General features: G+C 57.3%; 3 protein-coding genes across 8 annotated transcripts in view; 1 reads left to right on the top strand and 2 right to left on the bottom strand.

The window, feature by feature from the left end:
• The window catches only part of CLC2DL4 (C-type lectin domain family 2 member D-like 4), a 164,916-nt gene that overhangs the window by 53,230 nt on the left and 98,125 nt on the right, over window positions 1-13,561 (top strand). The window contains exons 2-3 of the mRNA XM_046944086.1: window positions 2,430-2,570; window positions 2,668-2,763. Of these exons, the coding sequence (XP_046800042.1) occupies window positions 2,430-2,570; window positions 2,668-2,763 (237 nt within the window). The remainder of the gene's footprint in view (window positions 1-2,429; window positions 2,571-2,667; window positions 2,764-13,561) is intronic.
• The window catches only part of LOC112532872 (C-type lectin domain family 2 member D-like), a 100,655-nt gene that overhangs the window by 8,418 nt on the left and 78,676 nt on the right, over window positions 1-13,561 (bottom strand). The window contains exon 1 of one of the 6 annotated variants that reach the window (XM_046944072.1): window positions 7,768-8,105. The exons of 4 other annotated variants lie outside the window; for them this stretch is intronic. In XM_046944072.1, coding sequence (XP_046800028.1) covers window positions 7,768-7,852 — 85 coding nt within the window. In that variant the 5' untranslated portion in view covers window positions 7,853-8,105. Of the gene's footprint in view, window positions 1-7,767; window positions 8,106-13,561 lie in introns of those variants that run through there. One more of the 6 variants, XM_046944079.1, reaches the window with a different exon arrangement.
• LOC121113360 (C-type lectin domain family 2 member B-like) lies at window positions 5,463-7,128 on the bottom strand. The gene is made up of 4 exons (XM_040702878.2): window positions 6,921-7,128; window positions 6,531-6,712; window positions 6,064-6,170; window positions 5,463-5,964 (listed from the first exon to the last, which is right to left on the bottom strand). Exons 1-4 carry the CDS (start codon window positions 7,084-7,086, stop codon window positions 5,823-5,825), a joined length of 597 nt encoding a protein of 198 aa, XP_040558812.1. The 5' UTR covers window positions 7,087-7,128; the 3' UTR covers window positions 5,463-5,822.

Here is a 13,561-nt window from a genome sequence, read left to right as displayed (position 1 = left end):
GGTTGTCAGGTTACCTCGGTTCCAGGAAAGGGCGTGGAGCAAATTACCTTGCGAGCAATCCCATGACATGAGTGGGACAACTGCGGGATGGGGCTGAGCCACATGGGGTCAGAAAGGCAGCTGAATACGAGCCAGCATTGTGCCCGGGTGGCCAAGAGGGCCAGCGGTGTCCTGGCTCATAGCAGCAGCAGTGCGGGCAGCAGAGCAGGAGGTGCCCGTCCCTTTTGAGGCACTGCTGGGGCCGCAGCTCAGTGCTGCGCTCAGCGTTGGCCCCTCACTGCCAGAGAGACACTGTGGCCCTGCAGCGTGTCCAGAGAGGGGAGCGGAGCTGTGGGGGTGCGGAGTCCGCAGCACAGCGCTGTGGGGAGTGGCTGAGGGAGGGGGATGGGGCGGTGTGGGGCAGAGGGGCTCAGGGAGAGCTCAGCGCTCTGTGCCACTCCTGAAAGGAGGCTGCAGTGAAGGAGGGGTTGGCCTCTATCCGCAGGGAATGGTGGTGGGACGGGAGGGGATGGGCTGAGGGTGCGCTGGGGAGGGTCATGTTGGAGCTGGGGAACAATCTGTGCTCCAAAGAGCGGCCAGCACTGCACAGCTGCCCAGGGCAGTGGGGAGTCCCCATCCCTGGGAGTGTTCAAGGCCAGGTGGGATGGGGCCCTGGGCAGCCTGGTCTGGTACTAAATGTGGAGGTTGGTGGCCCTGCCTGTGGCAGGGGGGGTTGGAGCTTCGTGATCCTTGAGGTCCCTTCCAACTCGGGCCATTCAGTGCTGCTATGAATCTAGAGGAAGAGCACAGCCACTTCTCTCCCTCAGCAATGTCTAAAGGCAGTGGGTGGCCCTCGCTGCCCACTAACACCAGGCTTCTTGCCCCGTCCCAGACAGGAGCATCCAGGCTGTGATGTGCCAGGTGACAATGATGTGCCCAGTGGCAACGTGCACACCCGGCCCACAGTCACCATCCTTTGGGATCTCACGGCTCTGTCTGTGTTTGTAGTCAGGCGGTTTCTGTCTCTTCCTCCTCCTCCCACTGTTGTGACGGCCCCACTCCATCTTCACCTTCTCCAAGCGCAGGAGCTTCCACCTGAAGGACAAACGGGAGCGAGTGTCCTTACAAATAAAATTTGGGAAGAACAGTGGAAGGAGAGGGGGTCCCCACAAAACAAGATCTAGAAAAAGCTGAGAAGAGTTTCGGTCCCCAGGATCGGGTGGCACAAACTTTCCCTGCAGCTCTGTGGCAGCAGATGCTGCCTTAGCACCTGTGTGTGCATCCTGGGCAGAACAAAGGGAGACAGACGTTATGGGGAACAACGGCAGTTCCAGTTGGCACAGCAGCCAGCTCTGAATGCAGGGCACCGAGCGTGTGTGAGCAAAGGGAACGCAGGGAGCGCCCACCGGGACTGAGCGCTGCGAGGGAACTGGGAGGAACACGAACCCCAAATGGGGAGAGGGGGAAGGGCTCAAGGCTCCGCCGTGCAGTGCCAGGACATTCCTGCAGTAACAAGAAGTATTGCACTGTGGTTCAGTGGTAGAATTGTTGGCTGCTGTATAGGAGGCCTGGGCTGCCATGGGCCCATTTGAGGGCTGTTCTCTGGGATCATTCAGGAGTCATTTGGACCTATTTTGGGCCATTTTAGGGCATTTCAGTGCAATTGGAGAGCTATTTTGGGGCAATTTTGGAACAGACCCAGGCCTGTCTGGGGGCGGTTCTCTGGGATCATTTTAGGATCAGTCTGGGATTATTTCGATGCCATTTGGACCATTTTGGTGTCATGTATGGCAGTGCTGAGCCATTTGGGGGTCACTTGTGTGTTATGTTGGGGTCAATTCAGGCCATTTTAGGTGCACTTTGGGTCCTTTTGTTGATGAGTTAATTTGGGGGCCAATCAGGGCTGTTTACATTTATTTTCTGCTATTTTGGGGCCATTTGTGACAAATGGCCCCAAACTTCTGATTTCATTTGTGTCTATTTTAGGCTGTTTGGGTCAATTTGGGGCCAATCAGGGCCATCTGGGTCCATTTTGAGGTGCTTGGGGGGCTGTTTCAGGTCTGTTGGTGTTAACTTTGAGGCCCTGTGAGTCCATTTAGAGTTCTATTGGGGCAGTTGGGATCTATTCTGAACCATTTCAGGGCCATTTGTGTCTGTTTCGGCCGCTACGATTTCTGATGGGCTGATGAGGTCTATTTGGGCTCATCTGGGGCCATTTCAGTGGGTTTTGAGTGATTCAGTGCCACTTCTGTGCATTTTGGGGCTCTGTGTCCCGGTTTTGGGGGCTGCTTGGGGCTGTTTCAGTCAGTCTGGGGCTCATTTGGTGCAGTTTGTGTCCATTTGGGCCATTCAAGGTTGGATACTGATAAGGCGCTACTTTGCTTTTAACCCCTTGTAACACTTGAAATCACACTCAGCGTCTCCTCTCTCCCTCCCACCCACTCTCCCAGCTCCCAGAACAGGACAGGCAGATCCCAGCTCCACCATCCAACACTTCCATGAGATGGCAACAGGAGAGCAACAACCACATTCCCCACAGCAGGAAGCAGAGCTGTTCTGCCCAGGAGATGAAAACCAGCAATCCCAATGGGGTAAGAGAACAGAATCTGTGATTCTCTGCTGGTACGCAGCAGGAAAGGGCTGAATGGGGGAACAGAGCCCCATCCCATCTGCTCTCTGCCCCACCAGGCTGCAAATGGAACGTGGGCAGAAGGAGAGCCACCCTTTTGCTCTTTGTGAGTGGAGTGCTGGTGGGTGTCATCGTCACATTGGTGTTTGAGAGAGGTGAGTGCCACCCAGCACCCCACTGTGGGTGTAGGATGGAGGACGATGGGGTTTCCCAGCACCCTGAGCTGCTCCCCAAGCACAGCCCCCATCCTACCTCCTGGGGTGCCCACATGGTGCCCCAAAGCACCTTCTGCTCCACCTTCCCAACCTCTGCAACTGCTCCAAGGGCATCACCCCATGGCCATGCATCCCAACCCTTCATCTGCTGCAGGGGAACATTCAAAACAAAATACAATTCACAGAATCCAGAATCACAGCGTGGCCCGGGTTAGAAGGGAACTCAAGGATCATGAAGCTACAATGCCCTGCCACATGCAGGGCCACCAACCTCCATATTTACTAGACCAGGCTGCCCAGGGCCCCATCCAACCTGGCCTTGAACACCTCCAGGGATGGACTGGGCATCCACAGCCTCTCTGGGCAGCTGTTCCAGCACCTCACCACTCTCACACTAAAGAACTTCCCCCTGACATCTAACCTCAGTCTTCCCTCCTTCAACTTCAAACCATTTCCCCTTGTCCTGCCATTATCTACCCTTGTAAAGAGTTGCCTCCCCTCCTGTTTATAGGCTTCCTTTATGTCCTGGAAGGCTGCAATGAGCTCATCTGATCCTCACCTAGAGGTTTAGGGATGCAGGGCTAAGGGATGTGAGAAATATTAGGATCCTGACAACCAGTGAAGACAGAGGCAAAGAACTCCTTCAGTGCCTCAGCCTTCTCCTCATCCATTGAAGCCAGTTCTCCTTTTACATTTACCAAAGGAGGTACACTTGCTTTGGCCTTTCTCTTCTCGCCAATGTAGCTGAAGAATGTCTTCAAACTGTTTTTCACATCCCTCGACAAGTTCAGTCCTGCCTGTGCCTTGGCTTTCCTGATCCACCTCTGCAAGTCTGGACGGCATCCTTGAATTCTTTCCAGGTGACACGTCCTTGTTTCCAGAGCTTGTATGCACCTTTCTTTGCCTTCAGTTTGCCTAGCAGGTCCTTGCTGAGCCATGCTGGTTTCCTGCCTCCTCTGCCTGCTTTCGTATTCACAGGGATAAAGAGCTCTTGTGCTCTCAGAAAGGCATGCTCAAAGAGCAGCCAGCTCTCCTCGACATCTTTGTCTTTAAGGACAGCATCCCAGGAGATCTTGGCCAACAATTCCTTGAACAGCCTAAAGTTTGCTCTTCTGAAGTCCGGGGTCCTGACCCCACTCTTTGCCAGGCATTCCTCCAGATCACACACTCAACCAGGGCATGGTCACTGCAGCCTAGGCTGCCTCCAACCTTAACGCCTTCAATGATCTCCTCCACACTGGTGAGCGGCAGGTCCAGACACGCTTCACCTCTGGTCGGTCTGTCCAATACCTAAACCAGAAAATTATCATCAATGGATTCCAGGAGCCTCCTGGATCTCTTGCAACTCACCGTGTGGTCTTTCCAACACATATCGGGATGGTTGAAGTCCCTCATCAGGATGAGAGCCTGTGAGCAGGATGCCTCCCGCAGCAGAAGCAAGAAGTCTTCATCAACAGTCTCCCCTTGATCAGGCTGCCTGTAGTCTACCCCTATCACCAGCTGGCCTTTATTAGTCCTATCCCTAAATCTAACCCACAGGTTCTCAGATGGTCCAAATGACACCAAAACCATCCCAAAATGACCCCAAAGTGCTCCCAGGAATGGCTCCCAAACGGCTGAGGATCACTCCCTGATTGCCCAAAGCAGCACATACAGCCCAGAACGTCCCCCGGACTGTACCGACATGGCCCAACATCCAGAAACGGCCCGAACACCCGCGGACATCCCCTAAACAGCCCGAACGGCGCCACGCCATCCCGAAGGGACCCGAAAATGGTCCCCAAAGCGCCCAAAATCGCCGCGGGCACGAAGGGGTTAATGGAGGGGGCGTGGTTTGCGAGACGGCGCGCCGGCGACCAATCAGATGACCGCCACCAGGGGGGCGTGGAGGGATTCCGAGAGTGCCGCTCCGAATAGGAATAGTTCCCCGTAAGAGCAGCGGAAGTTAGCGCTTGTCACGTGACACGGCGCTCGGCGTGGGCGACTCCACGGAACCGCCGGGACTGGAGAAGACCTCCAGGCTCATTCGGTGGAACCGTCAGCAGCAGCTCTCACTGCCATCCGCCATCCGGGAAGAAAACCCTGCAGCCGCGATGCGGTGTCAGGGTGACATCATATTTGAAATGTCGTGGCTGTCACCGAGGTCCCGGATAACTGGAAAAAGAGGTCCCGTCACTCCCGCTAATAAGAAAGGGAGCAAGAGGATCCGGGGAACTACAGGCTGGAGAATCCCAGCTCTGTGCCTGGGAAGATGATGGAACACATCCTCCTGGAGGACATCGCTGATCACGCGAGGAATGAACGTGTGATCCCAGACAACCCAACGTGTGATCCCACCCAGTAGCGGCCTACTATGATGGGCTGATGGCATTGGTGGACAAAGGGAAGCTGAGCGATGTCATTTACCTGGACTTGAGCGAGGCCTCTGACGTGGTCCCCCACCACATCCTTATCTCCAAATTGGAGGGATGTGGATTTCAGCAGGTAGATGGAGAAATAAATTAATTACAAACATTATTAATAATGATGGGTCATATAGTAACAGCACCACTGGAGTGATAAGAAGGAGGGGAATTGTGGCAGGGACTGTTAATAAACGGGAGTAGAAACAGTAAAGGAAATAATGCGGAACACAATGATAGGAAGGGTAATAAATGCAGACTTGCAATAACAATAATCGTAATAACAATAACGATGACGGTAATAGTGTAAGTGGAGAGAACCGTGCAGAATCGTCAGCTGCCCACCCAACCGTCCCGTGGGGCTGTGATCTGTAATGACCCTCAAAGGACCCCCCTTTAAGGCACAGTGCAACAGCTGTGTTTCCTGAGAGACAGCGAGCAGCACAGCTGGCTGAGTCCATACAGGAGCAACTGCAGGAGTGCTGGAGTCCATGTAAACACAAGCGTAGCAGTGCTGGAAAGAGGCAGATTCCAGCACACACGGATGGCATGGCAGTGCCCAGCAGCGTTGGCACGAGCTGCCTGGGATGGGATCCGTCACTGCGGATTTGTCCCTTTCCTCCAGTGGACGTAGCTGTCAGCTCTGCTGCACACCCAGAACTTCTCATTGTGGCAGAGGGCTGAGCTGATCCTGTCCCCATTCAGGTACGCACATTGGCCTCCGCCTCGCAGCTCAAACCTGAGCACAGGAGGGAGGAGAATGGGAAACCCCATCCCAGCCCATCCCAAACAGACCCCATAAGTGAGCCCACCCCGACAGACGGACGCACACACTGACCAGTTGCTGAAGGTGCTGCCATCGGCCCATGTCCAGTGCTCGTCCCCTTCTGCCCTGTGCAGCCCAATCCAACAGTTTGCTGGGCCCCGGTACCGCAGCATGAATCCCTATGAACAAACCCAGGTGTGATTGGAGCTGTTGGAACACATCCCATCCCCTCCCCACATCTCAGGTCCCACCTCGCTGCAAGGCGCTGCACTCATATTGGTGCAATGCTGTGTTGGTAATGGTGTGGACAAAGCCCTCCCCTGGAGGTGTGCAGATAAAGACGGCAATGGGAGGGTGCCGGGAGGGGGGGAGATGAGCACTTGACACTGTCCCAGCACAGCCCGGTGCTTTCGGCAAAGGCATCTCCTCGTGACTTTGGCATGGGGCCAATATGGGGCACCGGGAGCAGTTGCTGTGGCCCCACAAAGTGTGCATTTCCCACCCCCGTGTTGGCACTGGGGCTCACGCCCCGCTCTCACCATCTCCGACTCCGTCTCTATGGTAGCCAGGGAAGCTCCGAGGCGGTGGCACTGCTCCCTGCTGCTGTTCCAATCGCTCTCCACGTCCGAGAAATAATAGCATTTCCCTTGGAAACCGACCCAGGCGTTGGGGCACACGTGGGAGAAGGGTGGGCGAGGCGGGCACGACGGACGCTGGAGCACTGACAGGGAGAGAGTTGGGCAAGTGGGAGGCAAAGGACGTTCCCCTGCAGCTGAGGTGGGGTTGGGATGCACGGCCACGGGGCGATGCCCTCGGAGCGGTTGCAGAGGCCGGGAGTTGGAGCAGAAGGTGCTTTGGGGCACCACGTGGGCAGCCCAGGAGGTGGGATGGTGGCTGTGCGTCTCCGTGGGGATGCGGGGGGCACTCACCTATCACGGCCACCAGCGCCAAAACAAGGATGCACGGCACTGCACACAAAGCCACGCAGAGCACGCGGCGCCTGTTCTGTCTCAGCTCACTGCATCCGGAGCCTGGCCAGACAGAGAGCAGTTCATGAGTCACACAGTCAGCACGGCTGGAAAAGACCTCCAACATCGTCCGGCGCGACCGTCCACGTAGCGCCGCTATTTCCCCACCAAACCCGATCACTTTGTACTGCAGCCCCACGGCGCTGTGCTGCAGACTCCGCACCCCCACAGCTCCGCTCCCCTCTCTGGACACGCTGCAGGGCCACAGTGTCTCTCTGGCAGTGAGGGGCCAACGCTGAGCGCAGCACTGAGCTGCGGCCCCAGCAGCGCCACACAGACGGACGGGCACCTCCTGCTCTGCTGCCCGCACTGCTGCCGGTACGAGCCGGGGCAGAGCAGAAGCACCGCGCTGCGAGCCTGACTACAGGCTGTAGCGGAACGGAACTCCACCCCCCACCGCCCTCCCCCGCTCTGCACGCTGCTAGAAAGTGGTGTTTACTCTCCACCTTTGCAGCGCCCGCCCGCAGCTCGCTCCGGGCTGCTGCCTTTCCAACGCTCTCGCTGCCATCCCAGCCCCGTCCCCGCGCTGTCCCCGCGCTGTCCGTCCCTTCTCCCGCAGGAGGACACTCCTTCTCTCCCGCACTCTCAGCACAGCTCCCCGCTCACTCCCGCCGCTCTCTTCCCTCCGCCTCAGCTCGCGGCACAGCGGGACGGCACCGCCGCCCTCAGCACGGACTGCCCGGGGCCCCTCCCGTGGGCTCGGGCTCTTTTCCCCGCTCGGCCCTTTCCCGCTGCCTCCCGGCATTACCCCGTTGCGCTCGGACTTTTTCCTCTCCCGGCTGGATCGTCGCCTCTCGGGGCGGGGAAGGGCTCAGCCGCTCTTTTTCTTCCATAGCACCGTGGAGGTGCAGAACTGCGCCCGCCGTGTGCGGGGAGAGGGGCAGAGAAGGGTCGGGCCGAGGGCACAGACGTGCCGGCGGAGCGCTCTTCTTAGCGAGGACCTCACGGGGCACGCCTGCAGCGAATGATGCCGGCACAGAGCCGAACGGAGCTGACTCTAAATCGACGCTCCACCCCCGACCCTGTCGCAGTCGGTAAGCCTTCAGGGAACGCCGCAAGCAGACTGCTTGGCATAAATACGAAGTCGTCGGGAGGAGCGGAAATGGGGGAGGTGCCGCAGTACTGTTCCTGTTTGTCTTTGCTATGTTTGTCTTTGCTCTTCCTGGTCGTGGTGTGCGTGGGGGCTCTCAAGGACTGACTGCGCTGGAGGCCAAAATGAGCCTCGCTGAACTGAGCGGCAGAAGCATCCCGTTGTGATGGGCCCAGGGGCTCCGTGCATACTCGGTACGGATTTCGTCCGAAGGGGCATTTCAAGGATCCCAGGGGGTACGGATGGGCCTTTGCAATAGCTGCTGTAGACACAGACGACAGGAAGCAGCCGTCTGTTCTGCCTGGCCTGTCAGAAGATCCGTCTGCTGTGGGGTTGCTACAGGTAAAAGAGCAGCAGGTGCCGACTGCTACAAGAACGGTGCACAGACGGCAGCACTGCAGCAACAGGGATTCCGTGCTCCCCATCAGCAGAACCCACTCAGCGTTTAACAGACCTGCACGGCCGGTGCGTAAAGCCAGTGCAGAATGGAGACTGATGGCAGGCTGCCGTGGCCTGAATGAATCCTAGCACTGCTCCGCTTGGAAAAGACCCTCGGGAAAGTGAAGTCCGACCCCAACCCAACCATCCTGCCCGACTCCGCTCAGTCCTGTCCCTGAGCACCACATCCAAAGGGTTGTCAAACACATCCAGGGACGGTGACCCAACCGCCCCCCTGGGCAGCCCCTCCCAGTGCTTAACGGCCCTCCTGTAGACAGCACAAAAGGTTATAAGTTGAGGTTGGATATAAGTTCCTGATATCCAACCTCACCCTCCCCCGGTTCAACCGGAGGCCGTTTCCCCTCGTCCTGTCAGCTGTCAGCAGTGAGAAGAGACCAACCCGCTCTCACCGCAATCACCTTTCAGGTACTGGAAGAGAGCAATGAGGTCTCCCCTCAGCCTCCTCTTCCCCAGACCAGACCGAACAGCCCCAGTTCCTTCCGTCGCTCGAAGTCACACCCCCACGGGGTGCAGAAGCGCGCTCATAGCGCCCCGTCCTCCCAGCGGTCCCGAAATGACAGAAAGCCGCCCCCCGAGGAGAAGAAAAGATCCCAAAGCCATCGTTCCTTCCGCAGCGCACAGAGTGCCGCAAACGGCCCTACGGGCGGCCCCTGCCCGCAGATTTGCATGGCCCCGCCCCTCAGCCACCGCCTCCCTCCCATTGGCCGTGGACCCGAAGGCCCCGCCCCGCGCCTTGGCTCCGTCCCGCCCCTCCCGTCTCCGTCCCCCGTCGCCGCGTAGGGCGGCCGTGCTGCTGCGCGTGCGCACTGGGATCGGCGGCGGCCGCCGTAGGGCTGTGCCGGGGGAGGGGAGATGGCGGGGCCGGGGCTGCGGTGCTCCGTCCGCCGGGCTGTGCCGGGGATCCCCTCCGCGGAGCACAGCGGCGCTCTCTCGGCTCGGTTGTGCGGCGCGTTCGCGGGAAGGAAACGCGCGGTGCGTTTCAGGAGCGCGTGGCTGCAGATAGAGCTGCCGAGCCGCTGTGTTACGCGGTGGGCCACTGCTGCGACACCGCGACGGCTTTTGCGCGGCGCGAAGTCACGCGTGCAGCTTTGCGGGCCGGAAGGCGTTGCGCGACGCCGCTCTGTTTGAACACGGGACCTTCAGCACAACGAACGCGGACGGAACGGCCTCGGGCACCCGCAGGGACGGAGCCCCGCGCGGCTCCGCTTCCCCTCCGTGACCGCGGGGCGGCGCTGCTGAGCCGCTGCTCCCCGGCGGGAGCGGCGCTGGGCGGCCCGGGGAGAACGGCGGCCGTGGTCCGGGCGTGCGGAGATGGGAGCGGGAACGGCACGGCGCTGGTGGAGCCGCGCGGGGCGACGGGTGGCAAAGGAAGGCGGAGGGAGGGACGAAGGGCGCTCTGCCAGCCCAGCCCTCTCTCCGGGACACGCGCGGCGGCACCGAGCGCGCCCTCGCTTTGCCGCCGCCCCGCGGAGCGCTGCAGGGACGCAACGGCGGAAGCCGTGCGACGGCAACGGCAGCGAGTCGGGAGGATCGAATCCAAAGGGAATCGCCTTAAAGCTCGGCGGCATCGCGGAGCGCTGCGGCTCAGCGAGAGCCGTGAGTGCAGAAACCCTCGTGCGGGGCTACGGCCGTGGAACGGCGCCGGGAGCGACGTCGCCCACAGCCAAAGTCAGACGGCGGCCGGGAGCGACGGGAAAGCGACCCAGGCGTTTTTTCTTTGCACGCATCGGAAATTCCTGGGCAGGGTGAGCGCGACTCGCGATGCTGGAGCACTGCGAGGGAGACCTGAACTGCACCAAGTGAGCCACAAATGGACCCGAACGGACACAGCTGGCCCAGAAATACGGACGCACTGCCCAAAATGCGCAGAAATGGCGCCACATAGACTCACAACACACAGAAACTTCCCCCACAGTGCCCCCACATCACACCTAATAGACCAAAAGCACCTCAAAGTGACCCAGGCAGATGTGAGATGGGCCCAAATGGACACAAAAGAGCCTGGAATGGCTCCAGAGACATGAGAATGGCCCCAAAACCACTCGGAATGTATCCACAAGGCACTGCAATTGACCCAAAATATCAGTGAGTGACACAAACGGCCCCAGAACAGCTCAAAATGAACTGAAACGGCCCCGGTTGGCCTTAAAATGGACACAGTGGCTTCCAAGAAACCCCCAAATGACCCCAACACAACCCCCAAATGACCCCAACACAGCCCTATGTGGCACTTCAAGGTCCTCAAATGGTGGAAACTACACCCAAAGCATCCCAATGAAGAGTGAGAACAGGACCCTGCAGTTATAGAGAGAAGGGCCTCACAGCAAGAAAAGGGAAAGTAGCTTCACAGAGTAGAAATAAGAGGCAAGTCGAGAGAGTTTAAGTAGAGAGTGTTAGAAAACAAGGGGTTCCAAGCACTTTCACAGACACCAGGTCTGGAATAGCAAGGAGGATGAAGGCCATCAAGATAAGGACTGCAGAGCAGCTCCAACACATTTGGCAGGGAGGTGATTGCACGTCTACGGGGCAAGCTGAAACCGGTTCGGGGGATGCCCCCCCCTTTGGGGTCAGAAGTTTGCAGCGAGGAAGACTATGAGCCTTCGCGAGGAAGACTACGAGCCTTCATCATCACGACCTGCTTCGCACATGCAAGGGGGGAGGGACTGCATGCTGATGGGCTCTCGGAAATGTAGTGAATATGCATCCGAATTCCTGTCAACTACTGATGATGTATTAGTTGGACCTGTATCTATAGCCCCATTTCTGCTGACGGTGCACAAGTTAGGTGGAGCGATCCCCCTTGCACCGGGCTGTACGCGCGTCACCAATAAACACATGCCTGCTCTATATCCTTACCGCCTATAGGGTCTGATTGCCGCACGTCAGTTTGGCACCCCAGGTGGGACCCACTCTGTTCGGCTGCAGGAGCGGCTGAGAGAGGGGACACCTTTGGCGCGCCCCGAGATTTCTGGGAAGGACTCCCTTCCTCACCCGATCACTGCGGGGACAGACAAGGACCGTCCGTAGGCGGACCAGGTCTGTGTATGGGAAAGGGGGAACCCGTAAGGCGTGAGGAGACGTCCTACGCAGGGTATGGAGGAGCGTGCCTGCTCCCCAACCGAGCTACGTGAGCTCAGCCGAATTGCCGGCTTGGGTAGGAAGACCCCTTGGGGAGTTCCTACGAAGGGGACCTGTAAGTCGTACGAGAGGAAAGAGCAACAGCTCTCCCTTCGGTGATTGGTAACAGCGCGGATTTTGTCGAATGAGAGCGTGGATTCTCCTGGAGAGAGCAGTGGGAGTTATAGGTTGTGTTCTTGTTATCACCATCTGCTGAGTGTTCGGCACCGTGGATCTCCTCATTGCAGGTCCAGCTGACTGTCGGAAAAATCTTAAAGCTTGCAGCTGATCGACTAATGTACTAGTGTTACTAAGATTCCAGCTGAAGGACATCGTCAGCACTGTGCATGATGTATAAACCATGGTTTTTGTCCTAAATGTCAGAGTGAGTGTGCTGGGAGTGAGACGCGTTCCGTTCAGGGAGTGAGTGTCAGTCCGTTTATGTAGTACTGTGTTCTGATTGTGGGGAAGAGTGTAAAGGAAGGCGGGGCTAAAGGAAGGTAAAGGAAGGCTTTGTGAGATCTGTTTCCAAGTGTTTGCAACTGAACAAGATCACTATACGGTGATAAGGGCTGTCTGTGGAAACTTGGAGGAAATTAGGAATCAAGAAGAATTTGGTAAACATCCCGGGAGGCTCCCAGGGGAAGGAAATCCCCAAACAAACCCCTTTGGGATGCGCATTGGCCCATTGGTGGGATACTGCAGGGGAACCTGGAGGCACCCTGGGTAAGGAAACTCTCGTCAAGTATTGCCATCAATGGCGGTTAATATACAAATTAGAAGATGGTGAGAAGTGGCATCGGAATGGAACCCAAAACTATAATACCTTCTTACAGCTACTGTTGTTCTTAAGGAGGGAAGGTAAATGAAGTAACACGAACAGTTTTCATAACTGAGTGCTCTCATCACGAGACTCAGTACTGGGCGTTTGTGGACACTGAAGAACTGTACTGTTTGATGTGTGGGTTCTGAAGGGAACGGGACAAACGGTTTTGATGGTGTAATTGTTAATGGTATACAGAAGCTGGATTGCGGGTGTGTGGAAGTGTAACTGAGGGTATGAACAGTGGACAAAGGAAAAAGGGTTAAAGAGAAAGTGAGTTTATCTGCGCTGGCATGAGAGCAGCCCCCCCGCACCATTCCCCTGCGAGCAGAACTCTCGGAGTGAGAGAGAGCGCCGGAGTCACAGAGTGCTGCTGTAAACAGCGTTACTTGTGAATGGGGGGAGGTGGAGAGGATGGGGCACTGGAGGTGAGAATAGCCTTCATGTGCAGAGATGTCGGAAACCCGAAATTCCAGTGTTAGCACTGGAAGCCTCCGGAGAGGAGGAGGTGAAACTGAAATGTAATGGTAGTCCTTTATGTAAGGATGAGTTTGGAAAGGGAAAAGTTTGAGGACGCAGGCTGAGGAAGGCAAAGATGAGCAAGGTGTAACAGGGATGTAGATCCAAAGAGAGGCGAGCAATATGAAGAAAAATCTGATTGAGGAACAGTGATAGTAAGGACATTGGGAATAGCAACAGCTGTTCCTGTTGCGGTGCTGGAGTAGAGCCGTAGGACCCAGAGGTCCCCTTAGAAAGCGGTAATGGGGGGGGCTGGAAGAGTCCATGGAGGGTTCCACCCCTGCTGGACTGAAAGCAGTGTGCGAACTGCAGGGATATGAGACAGCGGTGGAGAAATCCAACCGTCTCTGATTGCAAAAGCGGAATGATGGGAACCTGGGAAGTTATTCCTGGCAAATCCACCGGTGAAATTGCAGCCAGGAGAGCAGGAGAAAGAGGTTTCGTTTCCGGTGGGCACGGGTGCCTCTCACCACCCGTAGATGATTTTGCATCAGTAGTAGGAGCTACTGCCCAACAAGAAAGAGCTTCCCTTTG

This window comes from Gallus gallus, chromosome 1, assembly GCF_016699485.2.
Source record: "Gallus gallus isolate bGalGal1 chromosome 1, bGalGal1.mat.broiler.GRCg7b, whole genome shotgun sequence".
NCBI lineage: Eukaryota > Metazoa > Chordata > Aves > Galliformes > Phasianidae > Gallus > Gallus gallus.
This window is presented reverse-complemented; position numbering and strand designations above follow the sequence as displayed.

Coding starts and splice junctions, on each gene's coding strand:
- LOC121113360 (XM_040702878.2), bottom strand. CDS start 7,086: ATGTTGGAGGTCTTTTCCAGCCGTGCTGACTGTGTGACTCATGAACTG. Junction 6,713..6,920: donor GGCGCTGGTGGCCGTGATAG/GTGAGTGCCCCC, acceptor TCTCCCTGTCAG/TGCTCCAGCGTCCGTCGTGC. Junction 5,965..6,063: donor GGCAGCACCTTCAGCAACTG/GTCAGTGTGTGC, acceptor TCCTGTGCTCAG/GTTTGAGCTGCGAGGCGGAG.